The sequence below is a fragment of the Garra rufa genome, chromosome 17 (assembly GCF_049309525.1).
Source record: "Garra rufa chromosome 17, GarRuf1.0, whole genome shotgun sequence".
Taxonomy (NCBI): Eukaryota; Metazoa; Chordata; class Actinopteri; order Cypriniformes; family Cyprinidae; genus Garra; species Garra rufa.
This window is the reverse complement of record NC_133377.1, coordinates 37,011,420-37,027,642: the sequence shown is the minus strand read 5'-3', so window position 1 is coordinate 37,027,642 and position 16,223 is coordinate 37,011,420. Positions and strand designations below refer to the sequence as shown.

The window sequence follows — 16,223 nt, the reverse complement described above, 5'->3', positions numbered from 1 at the left end:
CCTTTTTCCATGAACGATGTTGTTTTGTTTTTTTTCCCTCGCTCTGCTCTAATTTTAGCCATAGCTTCTCGCTAATGACATCCAAGTAATTTTCTGGTAATTTATCAGACTTTCAGGTTTTTTTCTCTTTGCTTTAGTCTCCTTTTTTTTTAAAATGATCTTTTTCAGAGCGAAGAGGACGATGTTGACGTGGATAGTGACTTTGACGATGGCAGTATGAACAGTGTGTCTGTTTCGAATGGATCAAATAGCCGCAGTAGTCGCAGCAGCACTAAAAAGAAGCCCAAAAAGAAGACGAAAAAGGGTGAGGATCTAATGTTCTCTATTAGGCTTAAACAGGTCAAGGAAACCTCCTGTCTCTGTCTAAATCCTTTCAGAGAACAATTTAAGGGACCAAAGACTATCTAGTTTTTGTTGCGTTCATGGGTGAGCTGATTTGGAAGACAGTGTAGCTTGTACATACTCAGACCATCAGGAATATTTTGAAAGCCTCGAGCAAATTGATTACTATCATAGAGCAGAAATCATTTTAATTTTTTCCCCAAATTACATTTTTTCCATTTCAATTTTATTGTATTTTTAAAGGAGCTTTTTCTGAATTGTTCGATTGCCTAAGGATTAATTTAATTGGTAAATTAAACCTCGGTAAGAATAAATCATTTCTAATTAATTGAAATAATGAAATCTTAACAATTTAAGGTTAAAAACTTTTTTTTAGGTCAACATTGTGTGGAGTTTTCCACCAGGTATTTTTTTACTTTTCCCCAATTCTGTGTTTTCAGTTTCAATTTAGTTGTAATGGTTAGTTATATTTTACTAATCAAAACTGTATGTGTAATCAATTGAAATCATGCAGTTTTAAGTAATTATTTATTTATTGTTTTACAAAAATAGGGCCCTCTGTTGCCCCCGAATGGTGACTGTTTTAATTTTTCTGTATTTGTGATTTAATACAAATTTAGAATCAAAAATCAAATTAAGGCATGAAACATTAACAATAATAAAAAAAAAAAAACATGTAATCAAATGAAAATTTACAGTTCCATTTTATTTGGCCAACAAGTTGCTTTTATCATTACTTTAAGTACATTATACTCTACAATAGTACTATATTTATTTCAAAAAATTTTTAAGTGACTTTTCACTACCAGTGAAAAGTTTTTGTACGGTAAGGTTAAGGTTTTTTTTTTTTTTTTTTTTTTTTTTTTTTTTTTAATATAAAGTCTCCTCTGCTCCCCAAGCCTGCATTTACTTAATCCAAAGTACAGCAAAAACTGTAAAATTGTGAAATATTTTATTTAACTATTTAAAAAAACTTTTCTATTTGAATATAAAATGCAATTTATTTGAATTTTCAGCATCATTACTCCAGTCTTCAGTGTCACATGATCCCTCAGAAATCATTCTAATATGTTGATTTACAGTTCAAGAATTTTTTTTATTATTACTATAAATTTTTAAAACAGTCAAGTAATTTTTTTCAGTATTCTTTGAATTGAAAGATCCAAAGATCAGCATTTATCTGAAATACCATTAAAAAAAATGGCTTGGCATCAGTATAATTAAAAAAAAAAAAAAATTGAGCAGCAAGTCAGAATATTAGAATGATTTCTGAAGGATCATGTGACTGAAGTAATGATATTAAAATATATCTTTGAAACAGGAAATTTTAAATATTTTCAAATAGTAAACAGTTATTTTAAGTAGTAAAAATATTTCAAAATTTTACTGTTTGTGTCGTACTTTGGATCAAATAAATGCAGGCTTGGTAAGCAGAAGAGACTTCTTTAAAAAAAAAAAAAACATTAAAAATCTTTTGACTGGGAGTTTAAATTTTTTTTTTTTATGAGTAGATTTCACGATTTTGTCTTTATAGGGTTCTTCCATCAGTTGTTGATCTATCCTCTCTTTCTCTGTTAGGTGATGAAGAAGGTGATGGATATGAGACGGATCATCAGGATTACTGTGAGGTCTGTCAGCAGGGAGGAGAGATCATTCTCTGCGACACCTGTCCACGAGCCTATCACATGGTCTGCTTGGACCCTGATATGGAGAAGGCACCGGAGGGCACCTGGAGCTGCCCACACTGTGTGAGTGAACCAACTCTAAAACCGCAGCACATGCCTCCTGTAAAATACTTGGTTTTGTCCAAAGAGCTGAATAATCAAGACCTGATGTGCCACTATACTCAGCATCATCTCTTCCTTTTCCAGGAGAAGATGGGCATCCAGTGGGAGGCTCGTGAGGACGCATCAGAAAACGAGGAGGATAACGAGGCGGGAGGTGAGGCGGAAGAAGACGACCATCACATGGAGTTCTGCAGGGTGTGTAAGGATGGCGGAGAGCTGCTGTGCTGTGACTCCTGCCCCTCGTCGTACCACATCCACTGCCTTAACCCACCCCTGCCCGAGATTCCCAACGGAGAATGGATCTGTCCGCGCTGCACTGTGAGTAAACCGTAGAATTTTTCAGGTTTCTTTGATGAATAGGAAGTTAGAAGACAGCAAGACAGCGTTTATCTGAAATGAAAATCGTTTGTAACATTATAATATGTGACCCTGGACCACAAAACCAGTTATAAGGGTAATTTTTTTTTAAACTTGAGATTTATACGCCATCTGAAAGCTGAATAAATAATCCTTCCATTGATGTATGGTTGTTGGAATCTGAGGGTGCAAAAAAATCTAAATATTGAGAAAATCGCCTTTAAAGTTGTCCAAATGAAGTTCTTAGCAATGTGTATATATATTACGTTTGAATTATAATATATGTGACCCTGGACCACAAAACCAGTCATAAGGTTAAATTTGACAAAACTGAGATTTATACATCATATGAAAGCTCAGTAAATAAGCTTTCTATTGATGTATGGTTTGTTAGGATCGGACAATATTTGGATGATATACATCTATTTGAAATCAGAAATCTGAGGGTGCAAAAAAATCTAAAAGACTGAGAAAATCACCTTTAAAGTTGTCCAAATTAGGTTCTTAACAATGCATATTACAAATCAAAAATTACATTTTGATATATTTATAGTAGGAATTTTACAAAAAATCATGGAACATGAACTTTACTTAATTTCCTAATGATTTTTGGCATAAAAGAAAAATCAAAAATTTTGACCCATGCAATTTATTTTTGGCTATTGCTACAAACACACCCCAGCGACTTAAGACTGGTTTTGTGGTCCAGGGTCACATATGTGAATAAAATACATTATATATAATTAATACATATGTGCATAATAAATATAATTACTGTTCGAATTTTTAGAAATGTTTTTAGTACTCAAAAAGCATGTACAAATATCCTACTTTGCAATGCTACTGTAGTGGAAATTTTATGTGTGTGTATATACCAAAAATATTCAAAAATGTTAGTAACAAAAATAATGTAATTGGGACTTAAATGTACAAAAAGCTACTTCTGAATTATTTAGATATAAATATAGTTTATAATTAATATAAATATTTGAGATTCAAATGATATGTACAAATAACCTAGCTTTGATTGATTGATTTAAATATGCTTAAATGAGTATTGGTTTTAGTAATGTATGGGTATTATCCTTTTTCAGTCCACTTTTTAATATATATTTAGACCTAATTAGGTATATATTTAATTAACCATTGATTTTTATTTATGATAATGTATACATGAAATATAGTCAAGTCACCTTTTATTTATATAACGCTTTTTACAACACTGATTGTTTCAAAGCAGGTTTACAGTATTAAACCGGAAAATAGTGTGTCGATAATGCAAAAGGACAATAATAAACAATATTCAGGTAAAGTCAGTTTGGTGATCTCATCGTCCAGCTCAGTTCAGTTAAAAAAACGACGATATCGCTGGAAAATAAATATTTGACTCTTTCCATGTTGTAAACTTCCCTGTGTGCATCATGAAATAATTACTTCCTAATTTTTCCTTCCAGTGTCCTTCAATGAAAGGTAAGGTTCAGAAGATTCTGACCTGGCGCTGGAGTGAACCTCCTCCTCCGACCCCTGTGCCACGGCCCATTGACCTCCCATCTAATGCCCCTGACCCCAAGCCTCTGGCTGGTCGACCTGAGAGGGAATTCTTCGTTAAATGGCAAAATATGTCCTACTGGCACTGCTCCTGGGTTTCTGAGCTGCAGGTACCAGCACTGCTTCTACTTTTGGTCTTTAAAAAAATTACATTTTAATTCATGCAGAATTCACACTGGCTTGGTCCTAATTTTGGTCTGCACCTTCTCTAGCTGGAGATGCACTGTCAGGTGATGTTCAGAAACTACCAGCGCAAGAACGACATGGACGAACCCCCACCCATAGACTTCGGTGTTGAGGGAGAAGAGGAGAAGAGCGAGAAGAGAAAGAAGAAAGACCCCACTTATGCTAAGATGGAGGAGAAGTACTACCGCTTCGGCATCAAGATGGAGTGGATGATGATTCACCGTATCCTGAACCATAGGTGAGATGAGCTCAGGAACTTTAGATTGAATCGCTTTGGATCAATTTCATGGCTTTGCTCACGTCGTACCTGTTGTGGGTTATTCTTTTCAGTGTGGATAAGAAGAATAACTGTCACTACCTCATCAAGTGGAGGGATTTAACGTATGATCAGGCCACCTGGGAGGCAGAGGATATGGATGTACCAGAGTTTGACACCTATAAACTGCAGTACTGGAACCACAGGTATACATGTGCACAGACACTATTGTTAAAGACAACATGAAACAGCATTTGTAAAGCATTTCACTTCCAAGTAACATAATACTGTTTAATATACATTTTAAATTAAACTTTTAACCAATACGTGATAGTGTTTGTTAGTATTATTTATTTTATTAATTATCTATTAAATTTTTTAAAATGTTTGACTTGGGTTTTATTTTTATATTTTAAGTTTTCATTTTAGTTTTATTTGCTTTCATTTTTTATTTGTTTTTATATATTTTTTTATTTATATACTATTAGTTTATATTAATACTTTGAATTTATATTTTTGTATATTTTTCAGTTTTTTTATATTTTATTGTCATTTATATTCAGATATTTGCATTGAATTAAAAAAAATATATTTTCAGTTTTCATTTTAGTTTTAGTATATAGTTTAGTAGTTTTAGTATAGTTTTTATATATTACTGTTTAGGTTTGATTTATTTTTATTTTTGTTTTTATTTATATGCTGATAGTTGATATCAATATTAAAAGGGGCTTTTATTTTTATATTTGTAGTTTATTTCCATTTCCTTAATTTTTTTTGTGCTTATGTTTTTTTTTTTTTTGTAGTATAATAGTTTATATCAATATTTTGAAGTGGCTTTTATATTTTTAGTTTTTCCAGTTCCTTAATTTTTTTGTGCTTATGTTTTTTTTTTTTTTATTACAATTTTTTTTATATACTATTATAGTTTATATCAATATGGCTTTTATTGTTATTTTTTCTCTATTTTTAGTTTTCATTTTAATTTCTTAATATTTTTCTGCTGATGTTTTTTTAATATTATATTGCAATTTGTTTATTTTTAATGTAGTTTATTTAAATACTATTAGTTTATCAATATTTGAAAGTGACTTATTTTTATGTTTAGCTTTCATTTCAATTTCCTTAATATTTGTTGTGCTTATGTTTTTATATTATTTTAGTATTTTTTTTAATATACTGTTATAGTTTATATTAATATTCTAAAGTGACTTATTTTTAAATTTTTGTATTTTTAGTTTATTTCAATGTCCTTAATATTTTTTGTGCTCATGTTTTTGTTTATATGACAATTTGTTTATTTTTATTTTCAGTTCTTTTTATTTTTTTTTATTTTTTTTTTTTTACAGCTAGTAATTTATAGCTTCATCTTAAACTTGACAAAGGTTAGGAAGTGTTTTTGTCTATTTGGTTTTTTTTTTTTAATTTTTTTTATTTCAGCATTTAAATACAAAAATTTCAAATGACAAATGGTTTTTAATAGTTTTAGCTGCTGATAACCCTGGTACTTTTTAAGATGGTGGAAGACTATGAAAACAAGCTTTTTTTTTTTTTTTTTTTAATAACTTAAATGAATTCATTACTCTAAACTAGCACCAAATGTGAAACCTTCAGATTCATAGACTTGAAAATGCAAGGAAAACACATACTGATGCACACGCTCGTCAGATTCATCTTTTTTTCTCTTAAAGGGAGTTGATGATGGGAGATGATGGTAAACCAGGAAAGAAGATGAAGATCAAAGGAAAGGTGCGAAAACTGGACCGACCTCCAGAGAACCCTGTCGTGGATGTAAGTGAGCTTCATTGTTTTGGTCCTACACGTTAATGACAGCACCTGTTTAACCTAGTTGCTTATCAGTGGCTAAAACCTCTTTTTTATTCTCCTGTAGCCCACTATTAAGTTTGAGCGTCAGCCAGAGTATCTGGACGCTACAGGCGGGACGCTGCATCCATACCAGCTGGAGGGGCTCAACTGGCTCCGCTTCTCCTGGGCTCAGGGAACCGACACCATTCTGGCAGATGAGATGGGTCTGGGAAAGACCGTGCAGACTGCTGTTTTCCTGTATTCACTGTATAAAGAGGTGTGTGGTTTTGATTCAGATCAGGACATCAAATCACGTATCGTGAATCATTTGATTTAGATCGGAACTTTGGAGTGGGTTCGCAAAACCTTTGCTTCTCAATATTTCTTTTTTTTTTTTAACCCTCAGATTCCAGATTTTCAAATAGTTGTATCTCGGCCAAATATTGTCCTAACAAACCATACGTCAGTGGAAAGCTTATTTATTCAGCTTTCAGATGTAGAAATCTCAATTTCAAAAAATATTTATGAATTTTTTTTTTTTTTTTAATTTGAAAGACATTAAGATCTATGTCCTTGAAAATTAAAAAAAGTAGTGCTTAAAGTCCTGGAATTTAATTTTATAGTATTTGTATGAACTGTAAATATTACATTGTATGTTAATTAATTAAATGCTACAAAAAACATAGAATTTTACTTTAGTACCTTTAATATAGCATATCCTCTTTCATCAGTTTTAACACGCTGCTGTGCTCGTTCTCCAGGGTCATTCAAAGGGTCCATTCCTGGTGAGTGCCCCACTGTCCACCATCATTAACTGGGAGCGAGAGTTTGAAATGTGGGCCCCGGATATGTATGTCGTCACATACGTCGGAGACAAGGACAGCAGGGCTGTCATCAGAGAAAACGAGTTCTCCTTTGAGAACAACGCCATCCGTGGAGGCAAGAAACCCTCTAAGATGAAGGTTAGTGAGTTGGACAACTCCGCTTTTTATTCAAGAATCTTAAGACGCTTGAATCCATATCTATATCAATGATTATTACCTCATGACCATGCAGAAAGAAGCCTCCGTGAAGTTCCATGTACTGTTGACCTCCTATGAGTTGATCACTATTGATACAGCTGTTCTGGGCTCCATCGACTGGGCTTGTTTGGTAGTTGACGAAGCCCACAGACTGAAGAATAATCAGTCAAAGGTGAGACCAACATAGATTATGCAATAATTTGACTACGAGATGTAATTAAAACTGGTTCAAATTTCGAAATTGTACATTTTTATGGCAGTTTGATGTTTTAATGCTTTGCTGTGGTGTTTTCTTGTAGTTTTTCAGGATACTCAACAACTACCCACTGCAGCATAAGTTGTTGTTGACTGGAACTCCTCTACAGAACAACTTAGAAGAGCTTTTCCATCTGCTTAACTTCCTCACACCAGAGAGATTCAGGTGTGTTTGTCAATAACATCAAATCCAAAGATCGTACAGGAACTTGCAGTAATAATTTATAGATTTTCCAAAAGTCTTGAAATACTGTTTGATATTAAATTTTAGTTTCAGTTTGATTTTTTAGTTTTTGTTTCCGGTTAGTAATTTTAATGCTTAAACGTAAATTTGACGAAAATTAGAATTAAGTGTTTTTGTTTAATATGTGGCCCTGGACCAAAAAACAGTCATAAGGGTGATTTTTTTTTTTTGGCTTTTAATGAAGTGTTTTTTCAGACTAATGGAAAGAAAACATCCTAAATACGCCTTTAAGTGTTTATTTTATAGCACTTTATCTATCTATCTGTCTGTAGATTTCTATTACAATATAAATCTTTAAAGATTGTGCTAATCCAAAAAGGCATTTTTTGGGGGGGCTTTTTTGTGCAGTGATTAAAAAGAGATATCCAAAAGCCCCTCTGTAAAAACCTTTGAGTCTAATATGTCAGCGAAACGAAACAAGAATTTTGAACCTGGCTTCATCCGATGTTGAGATTTTTGTTCTAGAAATTTACGAAAAATGAGCACATTTAATTAGATTAGAACACCTCATTTGCATATTTTAACATAGCATTTCAGAAAACATTTAATGCAAAAAATGTTTGTAAATCGTAATTTAATCAATCAACTGTGTAAGTATGGTGATATATATTTATTTATTTATTTATTTTTTATTTTTTTACCCTATTCACCTTGGATGTCTCGTCTTAAATGCAACCCTTTAGCACCATCTGGTGGCCCCCTGGGCATCTGCAGCCACAAATGACACTTTATCTCTCATTCTGCAGTAATCTTGAGGGCTTCTTGGAGGAGTTTGCCGACATTGCCAAGGAGGACCAGATCAAAAAGCTTCACGACATGCTGGGACCACACATGCTCAGGAGACTCAAAGCCGACGTGTTCAAGCACATGCCTTCCAAAACAGAGCTCATTGTGCGAGTTGAGCTCAGCCCAATGCAGAAGTAAGTATGTGACGAGAAATGGACTTAGAAGTAGGTTACAGGGAGGCAGAGTTTCTGAATCTTTCATTTTTGAATCCAGGAAATATTACAAGTTCATCCTGACCCGCAATTTTGAAGCTCTGAACACTCGTGGTGGTGGAAACCAGGTTTCTCTGCTGAACGTCGTCATGGATCTTAAGAAGTGCTGTAATCATCCATATCTCTTTCCCGTTGCTGCTATGGTACGTTTAATAACAGACCAATAACATGTCATATTATATAATTTTTGAGTAAATTGCATATAGATTAAATTGAAAGCTTGACAAGACTTCTGATTGGCTGTGTGAAACAGGAAGCTGCCAAGTTGCCCAATGGGATGTACGAGGGCAGCGCTCTGACTAAATCGTCTGGCAAACTGCTGCTATTGCAGAAGATGATGCGTAAACTCAAGGAAGACGGACACAGAGTGCTAATCTTCTCTCAGGTAAACATCTTTTTTTTTTTTTTAAGTTAGGAATCATTTACCTATTAGGCAAATGAATCCCTTTTACATCATTATAAATATTGATTTTATTAAAGGTGACCTATTATGCCCCTTTTCACAAGATGTTAAAATGAGTCTCTGATGTCCCCTGAGTGTGTATGTGAAGTTTTAGCTAAAAATACCCAAAATATATTTTTTTCATAGCTTGTTAACATTGCCACTTTTAGGGTATGAGCCAAAATGCGTTGATTTTGTGTTTGTTCCTTTAAATGCAAATTAGCTGGTCCCCTTTTTCAGAGGAGGGTGGAGCTTCAAGAGCTGGCAAAAACAAAACGGGACAGTCTCACGCACTGAAAATGTTAGAAACTCTCAGTAGCGGTGTTCAGCCTTATATCTTCGAATTGGAATCTGGAGTGGAGTATGAAAAATATTTTTGTTTCCAGACTTTTGCCCCAATTCGTTTCTTATAATAGAACATTTTTTATTTAATGAAAATACATTTATTGTACAAGTGCGATTTCATGGCAGCTGTTTAGTGATTCTTTAGTAACTTGTCTAATACGACTGAATGAATTCAAGGTGCACTTTTTCATTATGCAAAATGCAGGTTATATGCATTATTCTTAGCACTATATTACATAGCCTCAAGGGCCTTTGTAAAAATAAAAAATAGATGTAGGTGTATGCACAAAGGAAATAAGTTATATAAAACTAGAAATATTAATGCATAAGCATGCAAAAAATCCCATGTGAATAGTTTGAGGGCACAAAAATGTTTCTTGTGCTCATGTAAAATATTTTTTTTCATATTTTTTTTCCTTTTTTTTTAATGTTATTTTAGGGGCTCTGTATGTTGTCACTTCTAAAAAAATCAATGATAATAAATAATACATTTACAATAAATTTACAAAAGTGATTTTAGTTCCATAGAAGGCACATTAAATGTAAGTAAAATGTCTACTTTAAAGGTTTCAAATACGTTTTTGGAGAATAAAATGTCAACATTTGGTTGAAATAATGTTATATTGTCATTCAGTATTATATTGTCATTTATGTAAAAATTTAAACAAAATGCTTATTCAGATTTGTACATATTGAAATATAGAAAAGAATAAGGGAGCATATGAAATTTTAGTGTTTTAAATTAGTAAAAAATTCTTACTGACAAATGGGCAAAACCTAGGATAGTAGCAAATTAAAATGTAGTATTAAAACTAATTGGTATTTGGGGTGAAAGTAATTTGTCTTTTAATATGTCACAATTTGATTTTTGTTGTAAATATGCCTGACAAGATTGTTACACTGATTGACATTTTAATGTGTCTTCTGTAAATTAGAGAAAAATGTGTGATTTATTTTTTGCTTAGAAAAACAAGGCAAGGCAAGTTTATTTATATAGCACATTTCATACACAATGGTAATTCAAAGTGCTGTACATAGAAGGAATTAAAATCATAATAGCATAAAAATCATAATTTAAAAAAATAATCACAACAATGAAAACAGAATTTAAGAACATTTAAGATGATTTAAAAAATTGATTTAAAATTAATTAATACAGTAAAATGATTATACATAAAATAATGCAATCTGTTCGGACGTAGCACAGTGCTCATTCAATAAATGCACAACTGAACAACAACAATTAAAAGCAGTATTACACTTATTGTTTTTATACTTAAACCCTTTTTCGTCTCTGACTCATATAATATATATATATGACAAAAATGTCTGTAATGCACAGTGGGGTTTGAGATGTTTTGTTCCTCTTTACTAGATGACCAAAATGTTGGACCTGCTGGAAGACTTTCTGGAGAATGAGGGATACAAATATGAGCGCATTGACGGAGGCATCACGGGAGGCATGAGACAGGAAGCCATTGACCGCTTTAATGGTGAGACCAGATGTTTGCTATATAACTGTTGTGGTTTTGTTTCTTTTCTGTATAAAGTTCATTTCTAAGTGTCATAATGAATTTGATTTTTCTGCTCTAGCTCCTGGTGCTCCCCAGTTTGCTTTCCTGCTGTCAACCAGAGCTGGTGGTCTGGGTATCAACCTGGCAACCGCAGACACCGTTGTCATCTACGACTCAGACTGGAACCCTCACAATGACATTCAGGTGACTTTGTGATGTTTGACATCATGATGTTGGATAATATACTCATATATATACTCATAGGATACTCATCCTCGCTGGTGTTTTTTTTTATTTATCTTTGTAGGCCTTTAGCAGAGCTCACAGGATTGGTCAAAACAAGAAGGTGATGATCTACCGCTTTGTGACCAAAGCCTCTGTAGAAGAGAGAATCACTCAGGTACCCTACATTTTTTTTCTTCTGTGAAACAAAATGCGTTTCCTTGCCTGCACCGTCTTTAGAATCCAAGCTGATTGGTCTTTGTTTAATCTCAAGGTGGCCAAGAAAAAGATGATGTTGACTCACTTGGTTGTGCGTCCTGGACTGGGCTCAAAGACCGGTTCGATGTCCAAACAAGAGTTGGATGACATTCTCAAATTTGGTACAGAGGAGCTCTTCAAAGATGATGGAGAAGGTGTGTCTAGAATTACAAACCTCTTTACTTATAAACCAATACAGTTTCTCACCTAAGGAACTGACACTGAAAGCGCTTGTGTTTGTTTGTTAAGGAGAGAATAAAGAAGAGGACAGCAGCGTGATTCACTATGATGATAAAGCCATCGACCGGCTGCTGGATCGTAACCAGGATGCCACAGATGACACCGAGATCCAGAGCATGAACGAGTATCTCAGCTCCTTCAAAGTGGCTCAGTATGTGGTCAAGGATGAGGAGGAAGCGGTGAGTCCCACTAAAGAGCACTGTGGGCTGCTGGATATATGTGGGATAATAGCTGATGTTAGGATTGTGAGATTAATTAAAATAAAAGCAAAATCGCGATGCAGTCAAGATGGTGTCGCTTGGGAACATGATATGTGACCCTGGACCACAAAACCAATCATAAGGGTCAATTTTTTAAAACTGAGATGTTTACAGCATCTGAAAGCTGAATAAATAAGCTTTCCATTGATGTATGATTTGTTAGGACAATATTTGGTCAAGAACTATTTGAAAATCTGGAATCTGAGGGTTCAAAAAAATACTGAGAAAATCACCTTTAAAATTGTTCAAATGAAGTTCTTAGCAATGCATATTACTAATTAAAAAATTAAGTTTTGGTGTATTTACGGTTGGAAATTTACAAAATATCTTTTCTTAATATCCTAATGATTTTTGGCATAAAAGAAAAATCAATAATGTTGACCCATACAATGTAGTTTTGGCTATTGCTACAAATATACCCATGCTACTTAAGACTGGTTTTGTGTTCCAGGGTCATGTATGCATCAACCATCTTCACAAACTTGTAATGAGAAGTACTTGTAAATCTGTTCTTGTGAACAAAAGAGAAGGTTTAAGGTCTCCTGCTGGTTTTTGGCAAATTAAAAGCTTGATGGTTTAATGTTTGAAAGTGAAGACAGACATATTATTGTAGTTTTATTTAAAAAAAAAAAAAAAGCATAAATAGTATGTATAGATATTTTAGTGTAGTATATGTATATATGCATAATGTTTTATGGTTATAATGTGCTCTAAAATAAAACTTCATAATTACTTTTAGAATTTTTAGAAATACTTCGTTATTTTATACATTTATTTTACAGATTTTTTTACAGTGAAATGACAATATTTGTAAACGTTTTAAAAATGAAAAAAAAAAAAGACTGGCATACATACTGAAATATTACAGTTAAACTGCAAAATAAAGTTATCTAAAAAAGTAATAAAGTTATACAGTGAAATATTACAATTGTAATAGTTTTGCAGGACTTTTTACTGCATTTTTTTAATTAATTTTTTGTATTTTAAATGGCAGTCGCCATTTTTATTTGTCCGAAAACGTGCCTTTGGCATAGTTTTTCGACACATTGTGCAGCACTAATTGGCACACATGCTATCACACATCAAGTTGCGGTCATTTTATGTCCCATAATTGGCATGTTTTCAATAATATGCTTATAAATTTGAGTTTTACCATCTCTCGTGCTTTTTTTTTTTCTTACCATGTTTTCTGGGGTTTTTTTCCCTTAGGAAGAGGAAGTTCAGAGGGAGATCATCAAGCAGGAGGAAAGCGTGGATCCAGATTATTGGGAGAAACTGCTCAGACACCATTACGAACAGCAGCAGGAAGATTTGGCTCGTAATCTGGGCAAGGGCAAGCGAATCCGCAAACAGGTCAACTACAACGACGGCTCTCAGGAGGACAGAGGTGAGAGATGTACTAACACTATCAAACTATGAACCAAACCTCAACTAAACTGAACCACACTTGAAGTGTTTTGTCCATGTTAATATAAAACAGCTATTGAAAGTGCTTTTAAGTTTATATATTAATCACCTTTCTTGTTTTGTTACAGACTGGCAGGATGATCAATCTGATGGCCAATCAGATTATTCTGTTGCTTCAGAGGAAGGAGACGAGGACTTTGACGAACGCACAGAAGGTGGGAGTGGTGAGCGACTTGGCTATGATCAAACACAGGATTTTAGAAAAAGAAAACATTTTTTACACTTTAAACCCCTTTACTAAGCACAAATCTTCACTGTCTTGCAGCCAATTCACGGCGACCCAACAGGAAAGGCCTCCGAAACGACAAAGACAAACCCCTGCCCCCCCTGCTGGCCAGAGTGAGCGGCAACATTGAGGTGAATGAAGGATACCTGGGATTTTTGACTCCTTGAACGCATGTGTTTTGAGTTTGACTTAATAAAACACTGTTTTGATTTGGCAGGTGTTGGGTTTCAATGCTCGTCAAAGGAAGGCCTTCCTGAACGCAGTGATGCGTTATGGGATGCCGCCTCAGGACGCCTTCACAACCCAGTGGCTGGTCAGAGACTTGCGTGGTAAATCAGAGAAGGAGTTCAAGTGAGTTTTAGTGGTTTTCATTTAAGTTAACAGCTAAGTTATGAATGTTATATGAACGGGGGAAAAAACTACATGATTTCTTTAGTTGTCATCAGTTCTGGGCCTAACTTTATTGTTGAGGGTTTTTTGTATGTATTGTAAGGTTGTGAGCAGATCAAAAATATTAAACAGACAGAAAAACTACTTTTTTGGCTACAAAAATTGCAAGAAGTCATAGTTACAGGCTTAAACTGTTTTGTGTTTTGTTCATAACTAAATGTTTAAGTTAGAAATTTCAAAAGTTTGGGGTCAGATTAAAGTCTGGAGTAACGGCTGTTAAAAATTCAGCTTTGCGTCATAAATGTTTTCAAATGTATTCAAATAGAAATGGTTATTTTAAATTGTAATGTTTTATAGTTCGTAATATCTGTAAATGAAAGGCTCCTAGAAAAATAAAATCCTACATAAATATTCATATCCTTGGTTGTCTTGTATCTATGAACTGGCTCTAATGATATTGTTCTTGACTATTTTTTTCTAAGGGCTTACGTCTCACTCTTCATGCGGCACTTGTGTGAGCCTGGTGCAGATGGTGCTGAAAGCTTTGCCGATGGCGTTCCCCGGGAGGGACTGTCACGGCAGCATGTCCTTACTCGCATTGGTGTGATGTCCTTGATCAGAAAGAAGGTAAACGAGTAATGCATTATTGTAGATAAAATGCAGCACAAAAGCCAAGGACTTTACAAACAGATTATATGTGACCCTGGACCACAAAACCAGTCATAAGGGTTTACTTTTTTTGAAAATTGAAATTTATACATAATCTGAAAGCTGAATAAAATAGCTTTCCATTTATGTATGGTTTGTTAGGATAGAACAATATTTGGTCGAAATACAATTTGAAAATCTGGAATCTGAGGGTGCAAAAAAATCTTAATATTGAGAAAATTGCCTTTAAAGTTGTACAAATGAAGTTCTTAGCATTGCATATTTCTAATCAAAAAATAAGTTTGGATATATTTATGGTAGGAAGTTTACAAAATATCTTCATGGAACATTTACTTAATATCCTTGTGATTTTTAGCATAAGAGGAAAATCTATCATTTTGACCCATACAATGTATTGTTGGCTTTTGCTACAAATATACCCGTGCTACTTGGGATTGGTTTTGTGGTCCAGGGTCGCATATGAAATTTGCAAGATGCATGAATGGCAAAATCTATTTTGCACAGATGTCTAATTGTTCATGTTTATATAATTTTGTTTCCAGGTACAAGAGTTCGAGCATGTGAACGGTCAGTGGTCGATGCCCTGGATGATGGAGCTGAGCGAGAATAAAACCGCAACCACTGCCGGCAGTCAGCCTGATTCCCCCAGCAAAACGCCCTCTACTGGCACTCCAGCAGACACTCAGCCAAACACACCTGCTCCAGGTACCTCATATGCCACAAAATGTAAATTGATTGCTGTTAAAATAAGCTGAATTATTAAACCTCGTTTGTTCTACAGATGGTGTTTCCAAAGCAGAAGATGGTGGAAAAGACAGCGATAAAGAAAAGGTGAAAAATGGAGATGGGGAGAAGGACGCTAGTGAGAAAAAAGACAATGAAGTGAGTATCAGCTTATGCGACAAACTGTGTGGATCTCTGTTTAAAGCTTTGATATGTTTAGGTGAATATATAAATGTGCTGCATGCTTTTCACTTAAAAGCGGTGTGAAAACAGCAGTAAAGAAAGCCTCTGATTATAACGATGTGGATGTGTTTGCACAAGCTCTCTGCAATTATTTGACACTCCAGTTAAATTGCGTCACATTTACAGTTGAGGTCAAAAGTTTACATACACCTTGCAGAATCTGCAAAATGTTAATTATTTTACCAAAATAAGAGGGATTATACAAAAGGTATGTTATATTTAGTACTGACCTGAAAAAGATTTTATAAAAAAATGTTAACATATAGTCCACAAGACGATAAAACAGCCCACTGTAGGTCCCACAAACTCTTTGGTTATTCAGTATTTTTGTGTATTTGAACCCCTTTTAATAATGACACAATGATTTTTGAGAACTATCTTTTCACACTGAGGACAACTAAGGGACTTATAAGCAACTATTACAGA

General features: G+C 34.0%; 1 protein-coding gene across 2 annotated transcripts in view; it reads left to right on the top strand.

The window, feature by feature from the left end:
* LOC141290168 (chromodomain-helicase-DNA-binding protein 4-like) overlaps nt 1-16,223 on the top strand; it is a 34,152-nt gene that overhangs the window by 8,491 nt on the left and 9,438 nt on the right. The window contains exons 8-33 of one of the 2 annotated variants that reach the window (XM_073822369.1): nt 169-304; nt 1,921-2,090; nt 2,214-2,447; nt 3,941-4,144; nt 4,247-4,458; nt 4,551-4,682; nt 6,165-6,264; nt 6,365-6,556; nt 7,041-7,241; nt 7,336-7,473; nt 7,601-7,722; nt 8,547-8,720; nt 8,800-8,941; nt 9,052-9,183; nt 10,961-11,078; nt 11,179-11,303; nt 11,407-11,499; nt 11,596-11,734; nt 11,829-11,998; nt 13,289-13,466; nt 13,615-13,701; nt 13,812-13,903; nt 13,990-14,123; nt 14,645-14,789; nt 15,374-15,536; nt 15,613-15,713. In XM_073822369.1, coding sequence (XP_073678470.1) covers nt 169-304; nt 1,921-2,090; nt 2,214-2,447; nt 3,941-4,144; nt 4,247-4,458; nt 4,551-4,682; nt 6,165-6,264; nt 6,365-6,556; nt 7,041-7,241; nt 7,336-7,473; nt 7,601-7,722; nt 8,547-8,720; nt 8,800-8,941; nt 9,052-9,183; nt 10,961-11,078; nt 11,179-11,303; nt 11,407-11,499; nt 11,596-11,734; nt 11,829-11,998; nt 13,289-13,466; nt 13,615-13,701; nt 13,812-13,903; nt 13,990-14,123; nt 14,645-14,789; nt 15,374-15,536; nt 15,613-15,713 — 3,834 coding nt within the window. Of the gene's footprint in view, nt 1-168; nt 305-1,920; nt 2,091-2,213; nt 2,448-3,940; nt 4,145-4,246; nt 4,459-4,550; nt 4,683-6,164; nt 6,265-6,364; nt 6,557-7,040; nt 7,242-7,335; nt 7,474-7,600; nt 7,723-8,546; nt 8,721-8,799; nt 8,942-9,051; nt 9,184-10,960; nt 11,079-11,178; nt 11,304-11,406; nt 11,500-11,595; nt 11,735-11,828; nt 11,999-13,288; nt 13,467-13,614; nt 13,711-13,811; nt 13,904-13,989; nt 14,124-14,644; nt 14,790-15,373; nt 15,537-15,612; nt 15,714-16,223 lie in introns of both variants that reach the window. The other variant, XM_073822368.1, reaches the window with a different exon arrangement.